The sequence below is a fragment of the Pelobates fuscus genome, chromosome 6 (assembly GCF_036172605.1).
Source record: "Pelobates fuscus isolate aPelFus1 chromosome 6, aPelFus1.pri, whole genome shotgun sequence".
NCBI lineage: Eukaryota > Metazoa > Chordata > Amphibia > Anura > Pelobatidae > Pelobates > Pelobates fuscus.
The window spans coordinates 173292754-173318516 of NC_086322.1; the positions used below are offsets into that span (position 1 = coordinate 173292754).

Below are 25763 nucleotides of genomic sequence, written 5' to 3' on the forward strand. Positions count from 1 at the left end.
ACTCAAGTTTGACCTTTGGATACACTTAACTTCTGTCTGTTAAAAACCATAATCAGAAATCTACCACAATGTGAACACCAGTTATATTCTAACAAAACCTTGTTCCAGGGTCTTAATACCAAATGTCTAATCCAACTACACAAGATTTTTAAAAAAAAAAAAATATTTTTTTTATTTTGTTATTTTATGTTCTTGCTTTAACCCCTTCAGGACCGGCCTGTTTTTGCGATGTTTGTACGTTAAGGACCAGAGCAGTTTTAACACTTTTGTGGTGTTTGTGTTTAGCTGTAATTTTCCGCTCTCTCATTTACGGTTCCCATACAAGTTATATATTGTTTTTTTCACGACAAGAAGGGCTTTCTTTACATACCAGTATTTATATTATGTCATATATTGTATTTAAAAAAAATAATAAAATATGGTGAAAAATAAAAAAAAAAACATGTTTTTGGACTTTTACTTGAAAAATCTTTTACTTATCTACAAAAGCTAATGAAAAAAACTGCTAAATAGATTCAAAATTTTGTCCCGAGTTTAAAAACACCCAGTGTTTACATGCTTTATTGCTTTTTTTTGCAAGTTATAGGCCTATAAATACAAGTAGGAAATTGCTGTTTCAATATATATATATTTTAAATGTATCAATAGTGACATTGTTACACCGTTATCTGTCATAAATCCCCGAAACACACCTAACATGTACATATTTTTTAAAGTAGACAACCCAGGGTATTTAAAATGGGGTATGTCCAGTCTTTTTTAGTAGCCACCTAGTCACAAACACTGGCCAAAGTTAGCATTTATATTTGTTTGTGTGTTAAAAATGCAAAAAACGCTAACTTTGGCCGGTGTTTGTGACTAAGTGGCTACTAAAAAAGGCGGAACATACCCCATTTGCAATACCTTGGGTTGTCTTCTTTTGCAAATGGTATGCCATCATGGGGCTAATTTTCATTCCTTGGCTACCATACGCTCTCAAAGGCAACCTAACCAATCTGACAAATTTCAATAAAAAAAAAAAAAGTAAAATCAAGCCTTATATTTGACCCTGTAACTTTCACAAACACTATAACACCTCTACATGTGGGGTACTGTTATACTCAGGAGACTTCGCTGAACACAAATATTAGTGTATCAGAACAGTAAAATATATCACAGCAATAATATCCTCAGTGAAAGAGCTGTTTGTGTGTGAAAAATGCAAAAAACTTCACTTTCACTGACAATATCATCGCTGTGATATGTTTTACTGTTTTGAAACACTAATATTTGTGTTCAGCGAAGTCTCCCGAGTAAAACAGTACCCCCATGTACAGGATTTAGGGTGTCATAGAAAGTTACAGGGTTAAGCACAGTGCTAGCAAATTAAATTATCTGGACTTTTGGCCTGGGTTGGCAGGCAGGTCCCTCAAATTGCAATCATTAAAATTACTTAATTAGGTAAAAATATTACATAAATATGCATGTAGAATTTTAATATATATACATATTTATATATTTGACGTCTACGTGTATATTTATGAAATTATTAATGTAATTTTGTATGTGGACATATGTAAATTTCGTATTATTTTTATTTATTTATTTATACATAGATATATATATCATTACATTCTAAGTGTATTTTGATATAAATATATATATATAAATATCAAAATACTGTTAGAATAAAATTGAATATATATATATAATTTTTTTTAATTATTAAAAATTATTTTTATTTTTTGTTATTTATTTTTATTAACATATTATTTGTATTTTATAATAATATATATACCATATATATAGTTATTATATATATTGTATATATTCGTGTGTAATTTAAATATAAGTGTATTTTTATATTAATATACGTATATATAAATATAAAAATACACTTAGTGTGACATTATATATATATATGATATATATACATATATTATATATAGGTATATATAGATATAATACATGTGTATATATATCATATATATATACACATATTTTTTTTACACTGATTTCTTTTTTTTTTACACTTTATTTTATGATTTTTTACTTGCAGGGAGACTGCCTGTCAGCACAGACAGTCCCCCTGCAGGCAGATACAAAGACCCCTATTGCGGTCATGTGATCGAGTGATCACATGGCCGTGGGGTCCTGATCTGCCGAGGGGGGACTGCCCGGGCAGACAGGCAGTCCCCCTGGACCGGGAGGAGAGCTGATCGCCGCCGTGGGACCGACGGCGATCAGGTAAGTTGCCCAAAACCGTTATGACGGTTCAGGACCGTCAGCGGTCCAAACGCACGTTTTGCCGCTGACGGTCCTGAACCGTCAGCGGTCCTTAAGGGGTTAAAGGGATACTGCAAACTTCCTAAAGCACTTCAGCTTGCTTTAGTTTTTAGAGGTTAACTCCCTTGGCATGAGCACTTCCCTCTTTCTACTGCTAATACCTCTCCCTATACAACCAAGCATTCTGCTAGCATTTCCTGCTGCTCTGTTACATTACAATACAGAAAAAAACACCCAATCAATCACAAATAGGAAAGACTTAAAGTGGGGAGGTAATAAACAAACAAAGAAATTACCTATATAGTAATGCCCCACACTGTAGAATCTAACGAAAACAGGACTCCTTCCAGTCCTCTCAGAATATATAGAAATATAAGATCTACAGTAGGAAAGAGATAAATCTCAGTGTATTATCTAAAGTATTAATGAAAAGTGATTTTCAATGTCAAACTCACTAAAAAATAATTGATTGAAGGCACATCAAAGAAATAAAGTTGATAGAGGATCTTCTCCACGTTATGGACATGTAGGGGAAAGAGAGTATAATAAGTGTAGACTGTTAAAAAAACAGTGCTGCGCTACACATAGAAGCACTTACAAAATAGTGGTGGTATAAAGGCACATCAAATCCCAGATGATTAAGGTACTTGGTATCAATCCGGTAGCACTTCTAATTGAAATCAAAGAGCCATCTCTCTAGTTTTAAAATGTATTATAAAGTAATAAAATAAACACAAATAAAGAAAATGAAAGTAAATGAAAATAAAGATAAAAATAGAAACAAAACTCCTACAGTGGTCCAAACCCTACGCGTTTCGTCTGGTCCTACAGACTTCCTCAGGGGTAAATTCGGAGTGGAGTGTCCAGTCTCCTGTGTAGAGTCCTCTTGCCGCCCGGCTGGGTTTTGAATGTGTGGCTGCTCCTCCTCCAGCTGTCGTCAGCCCATCCGTGTGGAGGAGAATCAGCTGTTGCTCGTGAGCCTCTACGTGCGTCCCAAGCCTCGTTTTCAGACTCCTTCCGGTCACATGGACGTATCACCGATACGTATGCGTTCCATAGTTATAGATACAGGAAGCTTGCGTTCCATAGGGGCGATCTTGTAATTAATGTCTCAATATGTTGTTATATCAAGATTAATTGTGCCATAAATGAATAAGGAAAAAGGTATCATTATCTTATAAATGCAAATTAAAAACACAAATCATATATGGCCGGTACCATAAATGTATCAGCTTTTAACAATAGTAATATACAAATATACATAAGAAACAGTACTATGTTTTAACAATAAATATTCAAAGACTTTAAAATTCATGAGTGTATAACTTAATATATGTGGAATATAAAAGAAAGTGATGACATTAGATGACCTGCAGTAAAGGAGTTTAAGCATGCGTGGGATAGGCATAATGAAAGTATTTATAAAATTGGGCAGACTAGATGGGCCGAATGGTTCTTATCTGCCGTCACATTCTATGTTGTCCTCACTGGAGTACATACCGCGGTCGCAGGAGTCGCAGCTGCGACCGGGCCCATCACTCCAGGGGATCTGGCCACCCTGCGACCGGGTGCCTGCCATCATTTGCGGCAAACCGCCAGGGCCGCCATCCAAGGGGTCCATCGCTGTCAGGGCCACACGATGGAGCTGGATTGTCAGGGGGCCTGGTCAGCGCTGGGTGCTTTAACAGCGCGACAAGGCCCCCTGTGATGAGATTATCACTGCTGGGAGGAAGTGACTGCAAGTCACTCCTCCCAGCTCACACACACAGACCGTGTGGGAGGAAGAACAGGGAGTCAGAGTGGGACTCCCACCTGCACCTAAAAGGTAGGAAACAGGAGGGTGACTTAAATATTATGTGTGTGTGTTTGTAAGTCTGTGTCTGTCTGTCTGTATGTATGTGTGCCTGTCTGTTTGTAAGTCTGTGTCTTTGTATGTTGTGTGTGTCTGTATGTGTGTCTATCTGTTTTTATGTATGTATGTATGTGGGTCGTGTGTGTGTGTCGGTCTGTGTGTATATGTGTGTGTGTGTATATATATATATATATATATATGTGTGTGTGTCTGTCAGGGGGATCATTAGAGGGGAGGGAGGGGGGGCCCATGGATCAGCTTCGCCCCAGGGCCCCATGGGTTATGTATACGCCATTGCTTGTTCTCATTCGTTAAAGTGCAGATTTCAAGAGAAATAAGGCCTTTTTTGCAGAAATCGCTGTGCATGCCCCAATTTCTGCCAAAATTGTCATCACTGATAATCTCCCTGGGGATGAGCAAAATAGTGAGCGAGAGAGGACTCGCTCCGTGGATAGAAAGAGATAACATATCTTTTTTTTTTTTAAATAGTGAGAGGAGTTTGGCACTGTTTGTGGTTAAAAGAACAATCCGAAAGTTAAAACCAAATATAACGGTTAAGTGGCACGGTCATGCCAAATTTACCTTTCTCCTATTGTTTCCTCTTCTTTTCCTCTCTCAGAATCTGTTCTTTTCTTTATTTCTGATCTAGTTTTCTTTAAAACCCAAGACAAAGTAGGGGCTACTTTGTCTTATGTATTTTTCCTACGCTTTAGAAAGAAAGTACTCACCCTTCTCCTTGACACTGGAAATGGTGCTGACTTATGACCTAATTGTGCCCAAAAATCAAATGATTCTCAAATAACTACAATTCACTGTCTAGTAAACACACCCGTATTTTTATTGTGCAAAATATACTTGTCTTCTGCCTCAATGGTAAGGGCTGTTGGACACATGTTTAAACATTTGTACATGTTAACTGAGCTTAAACAAACGCCATATTTTTCTTGATTTTCTTTTGATGTTTAAATGTACACGAAGTATTTTGTGATGATGGCCTTTTCAGAAGCCCATTTTAATAATTGCGCCTTTATGTTGTGCTACCTGAATGGCTACCACAGCAGATATTATAAAAACAACAATATTGGGGCCCTGCATAGGTCAGCCACATGGACAATCCATGAATAAATCTTCCTGGTCCAGCATCCTTTACAATCTGTCCCAGAATGATTTGCTTTTGTTATAGATTGCAGAGTATGCATTGTGAGACCCAGGTGCAATGAACTTCCTTGTGGCTGTCCTTGAGCCAAGATAAGAATAGGATATGGCAATACTATAATTTGAAAATATCTACCAGATAGATACATATGCAAACCATTATATAATGCATGATCAAGTTGCCATTCATCAACTTAACTGTACATTTTAAAAAAAAATATATTTTTTAAAGATTGTTTTATTCCTTAATAAATAGTCATGCTCTTATTTTCACTTTTCTAGATAGATTGTTTTCACGGGCTTAAGGTTTACATAGCTATCTTTTGTGCTAAAATGAGATCTCAAAATTCTGTTGAGAGAAACTTAATTCTAAGGAGTTATATTGAGTTTGTATCACTGTGAAAAAGGCAGTAACATGTAGGGATTGTCTTTATTTTACATAAGAACTCTTACCCATGTTTGCAGCCAACCATAATGGCTGACATTATAGGTATTTGTTTATGTTTTATCCTCAGTAGATACCTGTGGTAATATTCTGTATGGAACTCTATACTAAATATAGGAATTGGAATATTCTTAAAGCATCGGTTTAACAAAAATGTGTGAACGACTGCATCTGGCACTTTTTGCAACTGAATAATAATTTTAAGTACTTTTAACCTGCTATGGTTGGGGTATTTAAAATAACAGTGGGGGTATCTAGTTCCACTTATGCCCCCCACCCGTGAGTCTGGTGAGGGACTTTAAACTAAAAAATTGGGGGATTATTGTTCACACCCCTGCCCCCCACCATTTGTGATTTTCAAAACTGAGGGGGGCCTTATGTCTCTGTGCCACCCATAGGTGATAGGTGAGTGCCCTAAATATAAAATTGAGGGAAACTAATGTATTCAGTCGTAATGGATGTGGCAGAAAGCCTCATCTTCCAGTTTTCCAGCACCTGCCACGACTCCCCCCTCATGTCAGACCCCTTGGCTTCCCATAAGATCTAAAGCTCAATTTAAAATTCTGGTACTTGCATACAAATCTCTACATAGCACTGCTCCAACCTACCTATCCTCCCTAATACGCAAGTATGTCCCATCTAAGACCTTACTCTTTGCTGAAGACGTACCTTGATCTTCTGTTCCTACTCCCACCTCTGATGCTCACCTTCAAAATTTCTCTAGGGCTGCACTCAGAGGCGTAACTAGAAACTACTGGGCTCTAGTGCAAAAATTGCCCTTCAAATGGAATATATTTTAAGCTTAAAATATGAAATTGTTTAAAACTTACAGCACTATTGTTTACTATTTAGATGTTGGAAACAAAATTAGCAGTAAATAGAAATAGGAGCGTCCACCTTCATAAAATCTAAATGTTTATTCACCACTTTAATTTAAAAGAAGCAAAATATCCCAAAAACTATACCATTGAAATTAGTGCCTCAGTAGTTATGAGTAACATAAAAAAAAATCTACATGTTCGGTCAACTGAGTTTACGTGTTTTGTTCAAGTGGTTGTTCTGAGTTAGTTGAACGAAATATGTATACATTATTGGTATTTCTAACTGCTGAGGCACTAATTTCATTGGTGTTGGTTTTTGGATATTCTTCTGCTTTTAAAGCCCTGGGTGGTGAATAAACACGTAGATTTTACAAAGGTTGACCCTCCTATTTATATTTACTGTCTGCATTATTTGTTTTTCAGGACATCAACTTGAAGCAAGTACACTTATAATTATTTTTAATATTAAAGAAGACTTTTCGCCTAGTAGTAAACTTTTGGAGCCATGAAATTGAAAGTGGAGTATAGGAGGGGGCTTTTGATGAAAGCAATATGTATTAATTGGACACAATGGCCAAAATGGCCAAGATTATTGTGTCTTGTGATAATAAAGAGGAGCCCTGTGGATAATTAGCTCAACCTAATTTACATCCCTCAGTCAGGTTTCCTAGCTCAAGTGGGCATTAACAAGTAAAGCATAACTTATGGCGCTCTGTCTGTGTGTATCTGCTAACCCCATCTCAGTGCATATTCTCATTGGTGTAAATACGTTTCCTTTGTGTGTTTTTGGTCTTTTAAGAAAAGCTGTGAGCTCTAAAATAAAGTGAATCAACAAGTTGCGAGCAAGAAGCATGTTTTATCTCTTGCTGAGGTCTACACGCAAGTGTAAATAGTGCTGATCTTCTATAGAAACATATTTATTGATGTGTATTGCCAGTGGAACAAGCTGGATATTATAATGTCACGGGCCAAAAAATACAACCACAGTATATCCTGAGTTGCCGGTGAGTCTGCTACCAAGCAAACGTAACCTTGAGGCTTAGATAAGCAGTTAGCTGAGCAGGTTTGGCAAAAAAAAACAGACTATAGCAGGCCTGAACTGGTACACCTTAAGTGCCAAAGACACCAGTGCCATATCGTCAGAGACCAAATGTAGTATTTGTCGTTTTTTTTCTGTACAGTTCTAATTAATTTGGCGATCTAAAAGCACATTTTGGAATTTGCCTATATTAGGTGATAACGTTTCATGGGAACCAATAACTTATGCTTTTGAACTACTTATTGGTATGAATGTTGTATCGTTGGTAACTAAAATGAATTAAAAAAAAAAAAAAAAAAAAACACACTTATCATCACTGCTCTCACTTATCCTAACTGAATTATGCTCTGGGCATGTAGAGGCATCTATGAGCGAATGTGCGTTCCTTCCATCCGTAGTTGATTTTGCTTGCATGTCTCTGCATAAATGCTATTGTTGATATTAATTTGCACTACATTCTCAGATCTATGCCAGGACATGTAGGTATACAATGTAAATAAAAAAAACAAAAAAAAAAAAACATAGCTTGCCAATCTGGTTCTGCACTAATATATGCTGTTACAGTTTAAGATAAGATTACTTTTTTTTTAATAGAAAGTCCTGTTTATCTTTAGGTTTATTTTGTCATTTTCTGCCTAAATGAGACACAAATGTTTTAAATATGAATTGTCTACAAAGCAGCAGTTTAGTAAATGTGTGCATGGTGTTTTGTTGTGTTTTTCTTAGCCACGATCCCAAACAAGATAGTTACTTGGTGATAATTTTTAAAAATCTTTTTTGGTGTTTACTTGTGATTTATTGTAGTGTGACAAACACTGACATTTCAGAGGCTTTCCAATTCCTTAAAAGGATCTAACATTTTGTTCACTTGTTGGAAAAGATCAGAGACTTTCTCATTAATCTAGGAGCATGTCAACATCTGGGAAGGAAAATATCAGTTGCTACACCACTCACTCACTCACTTCTAAGGAAGAGGGAAGATGGCTGGATAAAGATGAACTTTAACAAATGGGATACACTTGAAATAGTGGCTATGGTGCCAGGAGTGCTCTGGCACACACCTTACCCTCCCTCTCCCCAAAATTCTTCTAAAATGGTTTGACTTTTTACTTGGTATCCATTGGGCTCAGCTTCCTGACTTTATTGCTTGTAAAGGAAAGCCTCCGTTACGAACAGAAGTGTCTGTCTGAGCTAAGCCGTGCAGCCATTACTATGCCTCTACCAAGTGTGAGGGGGCTTTCCTCCCCACCATTAAATTACATGGCCCATCCCTCTTAATGATTTGGCTCAATGGCACTTAAAGGGACACTCCAGGCACCCAGACCATTTCTGCTCATTAGAGTGGTCTGGGTGCCAACTACCACTACTCCTAACCCTGCAAGTGTAATTATTGCAGTTTTGTACAAACTGCAATAATTACCTTGCAGGGTTAACTCCACCTCTAGTGGAGCACAGCCACTAGAGGTCACTTCCTCCTTCATAGCACAGATTATCTGTGCTAGATCGTCGCTGGACGTCCTCACGCTGTGTGAGGACCTCCAGCGTCGCTCATTTCCTCATAGGAAAGCATTGAAAATCATTTTCAATGCTTTCCCATGGGGAGCGCTAATGCGCATGCGCGGCATTGCCGCGCATGCGCATTAGGTCTCCTCGGCCAGTGGGCGGGCTCAGTCTCGCCCACCGGTCGACTGAGACAGAAGGAGGAACGGCACGGAGGAGGAGGCAGCGACGAGGGACATCGTCGCTGCCTCACGTAAGTGACTGAAGGGGTTTTCACCCCTTAAGTAACCGAGGATTGGGGGGTGGGAGGGAGAGGGTACCTACAGTGCCAGGAAAACGGATTGTTTTCCTGGCACTGGAGTTTTCCTTTAACTACTAACCAGTGCGGTGATAAGGTGCGACCATAGACAGCATCCTCTTAGTCTAATGCATCATCGTACTGCTTACTGGATGAAGCAATAGCAGTTGAGAAGCTGACAGATGCAAGCCATTTATTAGATATGCCCTCATCTTCTCAGTAAATATTTGAATATCTAAATAAATACGTCCACTTTTGTGGTCTATTTGTTTACATTACAGGGCAAAGTTTATTGCTATCCAAGGGCATTAGTGCTAGCAGGTGACAAGTGTGTTCTTAATGCAACGTGTGTTTCTTTAAGGAGCATCTTTATTAACTTTGAAGGTATTGTGCACATGTGTGCTTATTATGTTATTGATTTTGCTGGGTACATTTTAATTAGTGCTTATTTGGCCATTACATTTTGGAATATTTGTTAAGTGTTTATCAAGCTCTTTGAGTATTTCTTAACAATAGAATCTTTGTAGAATGTACACATTGATTGTGTTGGAGTTTCATTACAATTATAATACAGCCAGAAGATGATATAAGGTTGTGATGGAAGCTCCTGTGCCACTGAGATTTGAACAGGCTTGAAGGCTAGCCTGCTGCCCACAAAGTATGGGACTGGTCCCAAGATCCCTTAAATGGGCATTGTCACCGTAGGGAGGGGTATGGGGGCCCTGGACACTTCCCAGCCAGCAATGCAGACCCCTGGGGATTGCCTGAACTCATTTTACAAATAGTGCCTGATACCCTAAAACAATCTGGAACTTTTCCTAGAATCGGGACTGTGCCAAGGTCCAGTCAAACCTGCATTGCTCGGAGATGGTTGAGAGCACTCCCCTCCGCAGTGGTCCAGAAGCCCCTTTTTTTTGATATCGGGACGAAGCCTCCGCATGCCTGGAACTCCTCGTCTGAACGCAGAATAGCTGCAAAATGGTAACACTTTAACACTCTGTAATCCATACTTTAACATGCTGTAACACATATTCTCTGATCAGGGCATTATTTGCACAACTAGGGTGCTTGATGACCAGCTTACCTCCGATATATTGTGTGGGGGTACAGTCCAGGGAAAGGGGATTCTCTTCGACATCTTTTATGCTGTGCTTGTACGACTGTGAGGTCACGACAGCAGGCAGCCGATTGTGTAAGCCTGAGATAATTATGTCCCCATATAGAGTGGCCTGGGGAGGGACAATTGCACTGTGCAGTGCTTTATGTGGAGAACCCCCTGCAATGAGAGCAATACTGTAATTAATGGGTGTGCTCTGTACAATAAAAATCATTACTCTAGCCTCTTCATTCAGGCCTGTCTAATGTGTGGGATAAGTCCATAGTCTCTGCTTTATAGGAGAGAAGGTCTCAAAAAGCTAGACTCACAGCAGCCTTGTCCTGTGGAATAGGTCTTCAGAGACCCCAGTCAAGCTTTGGCAGCTGGTTCTGAAGTGCTCTAGAGTTTCATTATTGATGTTTCATTCTCAGTACCTGGAATGCTTTGTAACTGTAAGACTGTGGGTTGGGATTATACTGAAGCTGTATATATTTTTACCTATTCTGATGTGCATATTTGTTTTTACCCTGAATTGATATATGATCATGAAATGGATGTTTCTGCAGTTAGCCATAAAATATCTGTGTAGTAGTTTGATTAAAGGTGCCAAAAATATATTTTTTTCATCCTCCTGACCTTTTTGGAGATCTGGATACAATTCTTCATTACCCGACGTGCTACTTATGTAACATTTTTATTTTTGTTATTGTTTCATTTTTTACATTCTTGTGCCTGACATCCAGTTCTCTGTTTTAGTAAAATGAGTTATGAAACAACCTTCTTATTAAAGCTCCATATTAGGTGAAATGCCTGCAGAAAGGATGAACTATAGCATGTTTCACATAATACAGATTCTAAGTTCTATCTTCTTGTTATTGCTTGAGGTCTCACATTTTCCGTGCAGGACTGTACTGTCTGTTTAGGGCTAAAACATCCTACTCACTGAAGGGAGCTGTAGTGGCTATGGTGCTTCTCATTTAATATTTCCTTATATTTATGGCAGTTAGGGCATCATCCTTGGTTTACACAGGGACACCCCTAGAGATAAATCAGGGGACTGTTTACTATATAATACAGAGCACAGATAGTGACAAATTTCAGTTTTCTTATAGTTGACTTGGCCTCATTTGAGCTGGTGTGCAAGCTGTCTTGGGAAAGTTACTCAGTGTCAATGAGAAACACACAGGCAAAGCATTGTTTTAGGGAATGAACTAAAACACATCCTCTGTTTTGCACATATTTTGACTAATGACATTACATATTCTAGAAAAACAGGATGCATCATTAAGTGTGAAGGTCTTGCCAATATAGAAGAGGAAAGTTAAACTTGTAATGCAACCTCGACCCCCACCCCACCCCTAAACACACACAATTTATTATATAACTGGCATAGAAAATCTTTGAAGAAATAGTTTTTAAATTTGCTTTAAGGGATGCTCTAGTGACAGGAATATAACGCTTTATTCCTGGCACTACCGATCCCTCTGCCCCCCCCCTCCCCCTCCCCCTCTTCCTCACGCCCTCCCTCTCCAGTAAATAAAGGGTTAAAAAACTTTTCTTTTCTTACCTTATCCCAGCGCAGATGTCCCTGGGCGGTGTGTCGAAGCTCCGCCTCTCCATCCTGCGACTAGCAGGGTCTAATGCACATGTGCGATAAATGCAGTGCGTGCATTAGACCTCCCAGTAGGAAAGCATTCATTCCATGGGGAAATATCTGACGCTGGAAGTCCTCATGCAGAGCTTGACGACGTCCAGCGTCAGATAACGGTCTGTTTGGATTCCGGAAGCCCTCTAGCAGCTGGCTGTCAGACAGCCACAGAGGGCAGGCAGACTTAGAGCTGCAATGTAACTGAAATGTTTAACATTGCAGCACTAGGTGCAAAAGATACACAGCACCCAGACAAGTTCAATGAGCTGAAGTGGTCTGGGTGCCTACAATGTACCTTTAGAAAGTTTATGATGAAAATAAATATTCTATTTTTTTTCTCAATGTACTGGAGACTTATAACACCATTTATTTTAAATGTATTATTATTTACTTAAATAAGAAGGTTTTTTTATTCTCGCCTTGGAAAAACAATATTCGTGTAGGACAGAGTTTTTGAATTGATGCAATTACTCAAGTGATAATCTGCTGATTTAAATCCACTTCTTTGAGGGTTATCAAGTTGCTATTTTAATCTGGAATGCTAAAAAAAAAAAAAGTACTTTAGGGATTCGATGAGTACGAGCCTGTAGACCGGTCTGCTGTCATATCAGATTGACAAAAAGGACTTTGCTATTGTTTGCCTTTTTGTTTGTCAACTTTATGTGGTCTCCTTCCAGTATTCTGGATCTCTCCACTACTCATTAGAATGCTGTGAGCTAAATCATCTCAACTCTGATCTGGCAATTGGCACATGCTTGTTAGCAGAAATGTATACACCTCACATATGTTGGCATATGCATGCATATATGTATAGTTTATATTTAAATAGATAGCACACACTTATTCAGCTAAACAGGGTAATAACCGCAGCTAAAGTTGTTAAATGCAATCTCCAATCTATATGTATACCATGTGACAGAGCAGGAAGGAAGCTTGAGAAATTCATTTTAAAGGGAATCTAAGTTCACCCAGACCACTTCATCTCAATGTAGTGGTCCTGTCCTTTTAACCTTGTAACGTAACACATTGCTGTTTTAGAAACTGCAATGTTTACATTGCAGGGCTAAAATCCATCACCAGTGACTGTCTTCCTGACAGCCACTCGAGGTACTTCTGCGGTCCTGACCGTGTAGAACCCTTGCGTGATTCGGAAGTCCATAAGAAAGCATTGAATACAGTGGACCATCGCAGAGGAGGCCATGCCTCCTCAATAAGTGTTGCAGAAGGCAGAGAGATGAGCAGCACTGAGGGAGCCTGACAGCTGGAAAAAGTGAAACTGTGATTTTATAAATTCTTATGGCACGGTTTGGGAAGGGGGAGGGAGAACCTATATAGCATTGGGAATACAGATTCGTTTCTCCTATAGTGTTCCTTTACCTGTGTCAGTCTGTCATTTCTACACGTCCTCTCCCTGAGGCTATTCAGTTGGATTAGATTCACAGTGATTCATTAGTGGGTTCCCAGTCACCCGGTCCTGCATGAGCAGATGATTATAAAGGAGCAGCATGTCTTGAACCAGTGTCTGGACTGATTCATAAACTGTCACAACTCTCCTTGGCGTGGATGGAAAGTTAGAATTTTAAACAGACTTCATATATTTAGCTGTTGCTGTGAGTTATGACATACCTAGAATTCGACAGAAATTTTTCCATGCACAGGGTCATGCAGCGGGCATTGTTCTGTTCTACTTTCGAACAATGTCTTCCATGCATTAAAGTAGAAAGCTTGGTCTTAAACTAGATGCTGCTGATTGTTTTGTGTGTGTGTGTGTGTGTGTTTTTCCCCCTCTTACAATTTGTAACACAATTTTCATTAATTATATCTCAAAGGAGCAGAAACCTAAAGAAATGAGGGAGGTCATACTTATTTCAAGCATTCACTCCACATGAAAAAAGAGCCCCCCTCCTTCCCCTCTCCTCCACTGCAAGTACAGTTAAACAGGAGGGGCAATCTCTTATAATGTGAAAATCATTTTGCTAAATGGCATAGTTATATAGTGGGGAGTCTGAGAGATGGACAGAATTAGACATAAAAACTTGGGTAAACTTTAAGACATGTGACCAGATGTTTAGGGGAAGCTGGGTGCTGAGAGAGGAGTATGAGTGATGAGTTCATACCCCCGAACATCCACGTCCTGTGAACTGTGACATTGGTGAGCGGGAGGGAAAAGAAAGAGAGAGGATCAGTAATGCATTATCACATTACTGGTGCTGTTCAATGGGGGGGCAGACATGCTGAAAATGGGGTCTGGTCCACCTAAAGAACTGATGGGTCAGGCTGTGAATGCATGCCAGGCTGCCTGTTAATCAATTAGGTCAGCCCAAGTAGGCTGGACACTGCATAGAACACTTAGTGACTTTAGCATCTAATGATGTGCTCGGACTACTTTTTGAGTTCAGATCCCTGGTGGCGATAAACGCTTGTCAAGATAGTGAGACAGGACCCTAAAATTGTGTGTGTGTGTGTGTGTGTGTGTGTGTGTATTTTCAAAGCTGCACATAAAGCTTAGTCTTTCATTGTTGAAAAAACACCTAATCTAGGGGGTTTAGTTAAAGTATATGATCAGAGTATATTAGGGAGGTGTAATACATTTCGAGGAGAAAGCAGGGCAAGTTTTAAGACATGGACTGCTGGAGGAAGGTGAGCTAAATTGACCAGAAATACACTAACCAGAAATAGACTGTCAGTTTCAAAAGTGCCTAATTTGAGAGAGATCTTCTAAAATGAATTGATAAACTCTTTAAAATACTCCATATATATTTTTTCTTAAAGGAACACAAATGTGTATTCCAGACCCTAGAGTGTTAAAAACACTATCTAGCCCCCCTGAACCCACTGCCCCCCCCCCCCTACATATAGTAAAATCTTACCTTTGCTCCAGTCTGCTGGTGCTGGCTCTGTCCCGATCTGCCTTCTTGGCTGACCTCATCAGAAGTGATGATCTCAGCCAATCACAATGCTTCTCCATGCATAGGGTGGATACACTGAATGCCAGTGCTGCACACTGTGCAGCAATGCCTCAGGAAGCACCTCTAGTAGCCATCTGAGGAGTGGCCACTGGAGGTGTCCCTAGGCTGTAATGTAAACACTGCATTTTCTCTGAAAGGGCAGTGTTTATTGCAAAAAGCCCGAAGGGAATGATTAGACTCACCAGAACGAATACAATGAGCTGTAGTTGTTCTGGTGACTATAGTGTCCCTTAAATGTAGTAATAATTGCATTAAAAAAAAAAAAAAGTAATGTCTGCAAATGTTTGTTGTGTGGCTTTGTTTTATTTTGTATTATTAATTATTGCAATAATCTACCTGAAATAAAATAAATAGGTGCATGAGTAGATGTCTATTTACATAAATGTATGCTCTGTTTGTGATGTTTTCACAAGTCCATGTAAACTATAGCTTGAAATGTCATGCTAATGTAGTCACAGATTGCCTTGCTGTGTTTTCCCTTGCTCTATTGTTCCATTTTTTCCTCTGGTCCCTTCCCTTTGCACATTTCCTTGTCTTTTCTTTTGTCCCTTTCTTTCCTTCCTTCATTCTTTCCCTCCCTAATAATTAGATTTACAGAGAAAACAAGCTTGTGATTGTGTATTTTCTTTTTCTTTATTTCCATGGAATCAGGTTAGATAGCAATTTTGGTTTCCTAGCAATTACTTTTATGGATTTAATTTTTTTACAATTTCAAAATGCTATTCTAAACTGAGTTTATAAAGCGATTTTAATCAAATAAAGGTCCATGGAAACCAATGGTCTGACGAATTTGAATAACACCAAACATTTGCTTTTTACTACATTAAAATATTACATTTCTCAAATAACAATGTAGCACTAGTTGATAGCGGTCAATTTCATTAAAGGAACACTATAGTGTTAGGAATACAAAACTGCATTCCAAACACTATAGTGTCTGGGGGGTGCGGCAAAATGCATAATTGACAGTGTAGCCAAAAATAATTGTACCTTTCATAGGTGTGACTCAAACTCCGGCAGTGTCATAGGGTTGTCATCAGCCTATTTTCCCAATGCTTAACACTTATCACTCTTCTCTCACCTGCCAATTTTTTGTCTGTAAAAAATTAAATCACATCCATTTCTTGAATTTGATGGTTTCAATCCCTCTGCATAACCTTTTAGCAAATCTTTCCTATTCTCCGAAATTATGCAGTGGTCAATTTGGCCCGATCCATTTCAATCCAGACTTAACAGTGACATTAAAATGCTTGAATGCTCAGTTATGCTCAACTGCATATACTTGGAAGTAATCCCCTCAAAATTCCCTATCACCCTTTCACCATTAGCAAGTGAAAAGTGAGTGTATTTGTTTCTTTTCTCCACAAGCTCTAAGAGACCTGGTGTAGATGGCAAAATATGCAATGTCCGACATCTTGGGGTGTATTGTTAAAGGGAACCTATGATCCTGAAAATTGTTAATAAACATTATTTCGGGACTGTAGGTCCGCTTCTGTCCACCCTCCCTTTGCCCTGTAAGCATTAAGTAAAATGAATATTCCCTTGTTTCCAGAACTGGAACTCATCCTCTGCAGCCTCTAGCTCAGCTGGTGTTGTCAGCAAGCATGCCCTAGTCACCCACAATCTTTTCCATTCCATGGCTTCTCATTGAGTAGCAATGGATTGAAGAGCTCATGCACGACAAAACGCCAAGCTCCTCCTGAGTTTTACTCAGTCTGGAGGAGAAAGCATATAAGACAGCCACTTGAGGTGGATTTAACCCTGCAATGGAAACATTGCATTGGCCAAAACAAACAAGCAAACTGTACTGTTTTACATTGCAGGGTTAAAACTAAAGGACCACTGAACCCAGACCGCTTCATTGACATGAAGTGTTATCGATGACTATAGTGTTCTTATCTACAGATATGTATGTTATTGGAGTAACTATATGATTTCAACAAAATTATTGAAATCATTCATTATAATTAAACTAAATAAATTTTAGCTATCCAGTTCAGGAAAATATATTATTTAAGGAGAACACTGGCATTCCAGCGCTGAGTCAACTATTATGGCCTCATGCTGCCATCATTCTGTAATGCTTATGCCACGTGGAAGACTGAAAAGGATGTAAAGTTGATATGGGACTAAATCCTCTTACATGCCCTATGCAGGTTTCAAAAAATATCTAAATGTTATGCTTGTATGTGCACATATTGTACCGTAAACAGTGTATTGCCCTTCAGATTTCTTCATCCCAGCTAATATATTGTTATGTAGGTGAGTGCTCCCCTCCTCTGTCTTTGCTAAGTATAAGTATCTATAATAAAGTTATTCTTTTCTCAAAAATAATTGTTTTCTTTTCTTCATTTAATATATTCCAAACGTCCCAAACCTTCACATAATCCACTTCTGTCTCTTTTCCAGGCCTATCCGGAGCTCAGAGAAGGTTTGCCAGTTCACTTGAAAATTTTAAATTTGAATTCATTGGAGATGCGGAAACCGATGATGAAAGATGTATCGGTATGTCTGTCACAGTAAAATATTATTATTATTAACTTGAGAAAGACCTCTTAGCAGGTCGAACCGTTGCTGCTCCTTCTGTTCTATTAAAACTGCCTGTGACTTTAACACCTTGAGTGCCTGGAGAATTTCTTGTGTTGCCTTATCATTGTGGGATTCCTGGTCCTACTCCGGAGCACCAGGTGGCTGCTGGGATTGAGTGCGGCTCCTATCACTATTTTTGCAGTAAAATATTTTCTGTCTTAATTAATGGAGTCTGCATTCAGTCCGGTTGATGGTCCTTTATTTTATTTACAGATGCATCTCTGCGGGAGTTTTCTCATTTTTTACGAAATCTTGAAGAACAGCGGGAAATCATGGTGAGTTGTGAAATATATTGTTTCTATATAAACGTTATACTTAACGTACATTATCTTTTATACCTATGTGTTAATTCGACGTCAGGCCCATGCAATTTTTTACCATTATACAACTAATGGACATGCTTTAGACTTTTATTTACATAGGAGGTGTGTGCATTTGCAGGATCAAAAACCACACTGATTGACTGTCGCTCTCAACCAATGAGCATGCTTAGCTCTGTACAGCTAACTAGATGCTTGTGCAGGAGAAGACCAGAGGCAGGACCCACGTGTGTTGTTAAATTGTACTAAAACAGTTTGACTACTTACTGTGTCAACAGGGCTCTTTTGGCACTATAGCTACTATGGGGCCTGTTGTGGTTATGGTGCTTGGAGTGTTTTAACATGGAACCAATGTTCCAAATTGTGTTACTGCTGGATGCCAACATTTGTGTGTTTTTATATAAAACCCTACAATGAATCGGGTTGTATCACCATTACATTTGTATACCTCCAACATTTTATGTTTATTTGTAGCCACTGATGTAGTATGCGCCATAGTTTTGTGCATATTAAAGGATTGTTCCAAGCTGAATAGCTACGTACACTTCTTTAAAAAGTTATAGAGCAATGAGCAGCTTGTTTCCATTAATTCTGTGTTTATGATGTAGCTTCCCTGCCTTTGTGTGACCATAGGACAAAACTCTGCTTCATCCACTTGACATACCAGTTTGTAAACAATACAGAATTTCTGAATTACTTTATATCTATGGTAGATCTTTTACAATTTCCACTTTCCAGGCAATTGTTGTCCAACTCCTGGCTTATAGTGACACTATAGTCACCTGGACAACTTTAGCTTAATGAAGCAGTTTTGGTGTATAGAACATGCCCCTGCAGCCTCACTGCTCAATCCTCTGCCATTTAGGAGTTAAATCCCTTTGTTTATGAACCCTAGTCACACCTCCCTGCATGTGACTTGCACTGCCTTCCATAAACACTTCCTGTAAAGAGAGCCCTATTTAGGCTTTCTTTATTGCAAGTTCTTTTTAATTAAGATTTTCTTATCCCCTGCTATGTTAATAGCTTACTAGACCCTGCAAGAGCCTCCTGTATGTGATTAAAGTTCAATTTAGAGATTGAGTTACAATTATTTAAGGTAAATTACATCTGTTTGAAAGTGAAAACAGTTTTTTTTTCATGCAGGCTCTGTCAATCATAGCCAGGGGAGGTGTGGCTAGGGCTGCATAAACAGAAACAAAGTGATTTAACTCCTAAATGACAGTGAATTGAGCAGTGAAATTGCAGGGGAATTATCTATACACTAAAACTGCTTTATTTAGCTAAAGTAATTTAGGTGACTATAGTGTTCCTTTAAACAAATGGGTATGGTGCCGTGCTCCACAGAACACTATTCTGTAAGTCCAAACCAAAAATGGAAAAATATCAGCAAAAAGCAAGAACACAAACTGCAAAAAGTATACCAAGCACCACTCGGTTAGGAGAGCAGCCCATGGTATACTTCTTAGCTTTAATTAAGAGACAGTATCTCAGCACTCTTTGAAATTAAAATGTACAGCAGATGCAATAAATACATTTTGACTTTTCCTAAAATGTAGAAATTGCATATTTTGCAATGTAAATTCAACCCATGATCTTTTATTGAACTTTGTTATAGGAAAGGATGTGTGATATCAGTTCCTAGCAGCAGTGATACTTTATTCTCAGCCAAGTTAGAGCATGCCTGTCTAAGACCTAGATCAGTAGACTTGGAGAGAACACACTAAGTTCATAAAGGTGGATCTTATCCAGAGAAACATTCCGTCAGAGAAAGGCATGGAACGCTGGCAGAAAATTATTACTGATGGAAAAACAGTCATTCTCTCTGTATATGGGAGAGCAATATACTGCATTCTGTCCTCATTATGGTTGTATTCTAATAATTGGTGACATGACAATGTAAACTAGTTTGATGTAGGTCAGAACTTGCTATAATATGGCTCATGATGCTATATAGGAGGGGCATCCTGTAAGTGTGCACAAAAATGTAAAGGTAGGTGTTGTAGATGATTGCTATGCGTTCTTACATGTTTATTTATTGATATATAACTGGTTATTTTAATTTGTTTTAAGAAACCTTATGATACATACATACATACATAACTGATTTAGGGTTACTTTAACATTGTTTTCAGTTGTGGTAACAATTGCTGCCCCACAATCCACCCTGTTAAATAAAAATAAAATAATACAAACTTACCTGAGATACCACATCAAGGCTAAGTTACAGCCCAATCCTCTTCTGACCTGTGACATCACTTGCCCCTTACTTGAGGGGGAAGGACATGCCAAAGGCCGTGCTGAAGAGAGGACTGGGGCGGCGTGGAGAGGGAAACCTTGCCACCACTGGTCATCTTGCCTGTATGTCATGCATGGTGATGATAGACAGTGTATGAAAAACCGAGCCTCAAACTCTTGTTATGGGCTGGCTTACACCCCTGGCTTTAACTCTTTGTGCAGTTATTCTTACTAAAACTGCCCATACAGACGCCAAACACCATGACCACATCAAATCACTTAAGTGACCATGGTGCTTACAGTAACCTTCAATAACCATAAACATTCCAGAAATTCTCAGGGTTACACTATGTATCCTCTCCCTTTCCGTAGCTCATCTCCTGCTAGAACCCTCCGAGGTGCCAAACCCTTCCTAAGATTTCAGAATCCTCGGAGAGAAGAGGAAGTTGGAGATATACAGATCACTATTAATACACGTACATTTCCCAATACCCAAATATAGTATTAACATTTTCTATGTTGTATAAACCTGGTTTAAATTTATATCTTGGTTTATCCCTCGTGTCAGCTCTAACTGGTTGTAGATGTGATGAGAAGAGAGTTTCCGTAAAAGCTAATATTACTGGTAAGAAATAGTTTGCGGTTATGAGAGCTCAGACTAAGTTGATGTTTAAAAAATCCTTTTAATTACATTATGAAGGATTTTTCGAACTGCTTTTGTTTGACAAGCAGTGAATCTTTGTGGTAGATTTCATAACCACTGTTTCTTGCAGTCCTTGGAGTGACTTCCTTAATTGCTCCTACTGTTTATATTAGTCTTTCAGCTGAGTTTTTCTGATAACCAGGGATTAGACTGCAAAGACAGAATGCTGGTCTGCTAGTGTTTAGAGGTTTTTGTATGTAGCTAATCATTTTCATGCTGATCCAAGAAAATCTTGTTTTCATCAGCGACAACCAATTTAGTGTGGAATTGCATTTTAAGTTTGTATTTATCTGAAAATTACAGCATTGGCAAGCAAGGTGAGGGGAGAAACATCCTGCTCTAGATTTTAACTGTTACCTGTAAAGGGTTAAGATAACAGAATAGAGCTCTGCTATGTGTTCTAGAAGTGTTAAGATAAAAGAAACGGTAAATGAATTATTTCAGATGGCATCTGAAGTGTTCAAAAACAGAATAAACAAGTGTCCTAGATAATTTGTCCAAAGTCCTGTTACAATTTATCTCAACTAAGTGATAAGTATTTGCCAGATTTGTATTGTTTTGGTTATATTTTCCGCTACGGTCGTTTTTATTAATGCAGTAATTAGTCCAGTAATGGCATTTATATACAGAGGAACAGATTGAACAATATTTAGTAACCTTAGTATTGCTAATATAAAAGTGCTTCATTTGTAAAAGTGGGGCAATTGCCAAGGTAACCAAAGAAAGTAAAGGGTCACTTCAATCACCATGACCACTTCAGTGTTTTAAGTAGCCATGGTGCTTGGAATCTGTATGCGCCAAGGGTAATTATGGAGCTTAGAGCTCCTTAACCATTTGTTTGGGGTAGTGAGGACATGCAAGCAAGGGTTAATGTAAACAAACACAGTGTTCAAACATGTATTCCTGACCCTATAGTGCTAAACCCACTATCAAGGGGGCTTGCCCCACCTCTAACCTTCCTTAAAAGCATGAAAAACACCCCCTTTCCCCCCTGTTGTATATCTTATCCCTAGAACCTCTGGCAATTAAAATCAGAGAGAACTCAGCAATTAATGGGATACAGGTGGGTGGGTGGTAGCGAAGGAATACATGGGTTAACCTTGTTTGCTGATAATGTGCTGGTAACTCCCACACAAACACTGATATCATTACCAAATCTCCTCACCAAAATGCAACATTATGGAAACCACTCATAGTACAAATTAAATGTCACATAAATGCAGGCAATGGGAGTGGGGGTCCCCAATCACATCATAGATCCACTGAAAAGCACCTTCCCCTGGGACTGGAGGGAGGACTACTTGACATTCCTGGGGCTTAAGATCCCTAGCGTACCAGCGCATCAACTGAAGGAGATGATAGAAACTACGAAAAGTTGGGAAAATAAATGCCTCTCCTGGGTGGGCAGACTGGCAGCTCTGAAAATGATGCTGCTGTCGAAGTTCCTATATCTGGTCAGAACCCTGCAGATGTTCATCCCCAGTGCATACATCCACAAGCTTCAGCAAGTCTTCACAAGATTTGTTTGGGCAAACCAATAAATATGAGTTGCAATACAAATACTAAGTAAAACTGTAGAGCAGGGAGGGTTAGGACTACCAGACATGGGCCAATACTATAAAGCAGCCCTCTTATCCACAGTTGTCCTGGCACACAAGTCAGGGGATGTACCACAATGGGTAGAGATGGAATCAGTATGGTCGATCCCTAAAGGTATGAAATATCTATTCTGGATACCCCATGACCTACACCCCAAATCTCAAGATATGCGAGCCACCACGTCACTACTTCTCAAAACATGGGATGAAACAAGGACACCCAAAGGTCACGCAAGTATATGGTCTCAGGCAACCCCCCCTGTATAAGTAATACAAAGGAGAAAATTGTGTGTAAAATCACCAAACGTGATAAATTGTACAACCTGTATAATAGTTGGTATAATCTACCATAAGCACTGTATATCTGGTGGAATAAAACACAAATATAGTGCAATACAATAAGCACAAGGGGGGGGTGATAGAAAACTAACTAGAAATTATTAGATTCAGGCATGTCTCCCTCAATATTAGGGTAATTGTGTGATTGTAGGAAATCTTCCAGCCATAGAACTCTTGGTATAGGGGTATCTTCTTGAATAACTCGAAATATAAGGAGACAAGAGAGAGAGTGCAGACTGTATGAAAGTATAACACATTTATTTTACAAGTTGCACTTACAGTGTGTCAGAAGATAAACAGCATGTCTCCACAACAATGGTGGTATCCAAAAAGTCAGCAGTAAATGTAGCAGCATACAGAAGCACAAAACAATATTAAAAGCAAATAAAAGTCTGTGCAAAAGTAGAGAGGGTAACAAGGGTCTAAGGAAGGGCCGATTGGAGGCTGTCAACACTACTTCACACACGCAACACTAATCCCATACTGGAGACAATATGGCAACGAGAGATACCCACACTGTATATAGTTCCCAACGCAGAAGTACTACAACAAATAACAACTTACAAAACTGTGAATTAAATGAGCTAGCATAAGGTTTCCAGGTTAAAACTGCACAATTTGTTCCTTAAAAACACGTACACATACAAGGTTTACTCCAGAAAGAGGGCACTGCGCTGCCCATTCAAGAGGGTTGTTGTTAAATTCTCTAATGATGTCTTTCTTATACCCTTTCCCCTATTCATTTTTATTTTTTCTCTATCCCCAATATATTGAGAAACTCAATAAATAAATAAATAAATAAATGGGGGGAAAAAAAAGCATGTACAACTCACCTTATTTCCAGTGTTGTGCGGGTGTGCCGGCACGGGCCCCGCCTCTTTGCTGACATAACCAGAAATGCAGATTTTTAGCCAATCCAATGCTTTCCCATGGATCAATGCATCTCTATGAGGAAAATTCAGCGTCTCCATGCAGAGCGTGGGGATGCTGAACGGTAGAGTTGCCTACTGTGCAGCCCTGAGCCAGGAAGCACCTCGAGTGGCCACATGGAGGTGTCCCTAGAGACAATGTAAACACTGCCTTTTTTCTGAAAAGGCAGTGTTTGCATGAAAATGCCTGCATATAATGATTATACTCACCAGAACGACTACATTAAGCTGTAGTTGTTCTGGTTACTATAGAGTCCCTTTAAAACAGGGAGGATTAGAGGTTTACAATTTATTAGTAAAAATTAATTTTATGAAGAGCTTGGAAGCATGTAATCCTCCAGGATCATAAATGTCTTCCTTAGTCTCAAGTGTCATAGTATCAGCATAGTGACTTCGAAAGCATTGAACACACATGGTAGTGAGGCTTGATAAAGATCTTTCTAGACCAAAAATGTTATTTTTGTCTTCTGGTGTGAAGAAACTATTCCGTGCACGGGTCATATTACATTTAATTGTGTGCTTTGCAGCTCTGCACTTGAGTTATGTTCCCTTTTGGCAGCTTTGTGAGGCACACTCTTTGTGCCCTAGTGTTTCTCATTTATGAGGTGCAGTCCTTATTTCGGGCCCAATTCCTACTTTCCCTCTTTTCTATCCCAATGTCCCTTATTTGTGTTTGAATGTATAACAGAGCTCCAAAGCACTAATACTCACAGTATCCTATCTTTAAACCCCAGTCAATATGTTTAGAAATTGGTATGTGTGCAAGTATGACATACGTTGTCACAAATTACATCTTAGTTGCAAAATTTATTAGTGTCACATAAAATTTCACATAACTCTTCCCCTGGCTACACCCCCAGTACTATCCCTAAAATTAAAGTGTCACTCTTTATCCATTTAACGTGTTGTGCGTTATAGAAGGGCATTGCGTATTGTTCTCGAGTGTTGACACAATCTATGGTGTTTGTCTATGCCTCTCTAATATACATTTCTGTATGAGGGCTTATTTGTGTTAGTGTGATGAATGATTGTAGTTTGTTTATATTATAAACCAATTGTTTGTACTACCTTGCTCTTCGTTAATTTCATTTTTTTTTTCAGTGTTGATGTATTTTTCACATTGAAATAATTTGTGTTGTTTCTTTAGGCATTGAGTATAAACGAAACCTTGATTAAACCCTTGGAGCGATTTCGAAAGGAACAGCTGGGAGCCGTTAAGGTACAGTAAATGCATTTAGGTTTCATTGCTGATGACAAGCTGATTACATGTTTTACACCAAAGATTTACCTCATTCATTGAGACTCAATAACATACTTTTTAATTTTATTGGACAAAATATATGTTCTCATGCACTAATGGGATTCATACAGCCAGAACCATACTGAATTGATGAGTATTTTCAATGCCGTAGTTCCATATTTGTAAATTATAGGGGGGGATTTTTTCAGTCTGTATCATACAGACAATGTAGTTGATGTCCTATATAGAACCTTACTTGTAGATCTCGAAATAACTAATATGCCAAACAAAAACAAAAAAGGCATTTTTTCAGCTATTTAGGAAAAAATATATGTTTTGTACCTAAATTATTACTTACCACTGTTAGTGATATCTTATGAGTTATCCAAAAGATCAAACAGAAATTAGGAGCTGTGATCAATAGACTTGTGCAAAAATTTGTTTTGGCTAGTTAGTCTGATTCAAACTTTGTAAAATTTAATTTTTTTTTTTATTTTTTTTTTATCCTCACATGAGCAAATCGTTTGTGATTTTAACATATCTAAACAGGGCCGGACTGGGAACTAAAAGCAGCCCTGGAAAAAATTCTATACCAGCCCAACAATGCGCCGCGGCAGCACAGGCGAAAATGCATCACCCCCAAACACACACACAAAAAATGCATCACCGCCAAACACACACACACAAAAATGCATCTTCGCTTGTTTTCTTGTGTTTCTTAT

General features: G+C 38.7%; 1 protein-coding gene across 4 annotated transcripts in view; it reads left to right on the forward strand.

The window, feature by feature from the left end:
* ARHGAP10 (Rho GTPase activating protein 10) overlaps positions 1-25763 on the forward strand; it is a 338956-nt gene that overhangs the window by 57553 nt on the left and 255640 nt on the right. For 3 of the 4 annotated variants that reach the window (XM_063458486.1, XM_063458488.1, XM_063458487.1), the window contains exons 2-4: positions 17498-17593; positions 17891-17952; positions 24949-25020. In XM_063458486.1, coding sequence (XP_063314556.1) covers positions 17498-17593; positions 17891-17952; positions 24949-25020 — 230 coding nt within the window. The remainder of the gene's footprint in view (positions 1-17497; positions 17594-17890; positions 17953-24948; positions 25021-25763) is intronic. The other variant, XM_063458490.1, reaches the window with a different exon arrangement.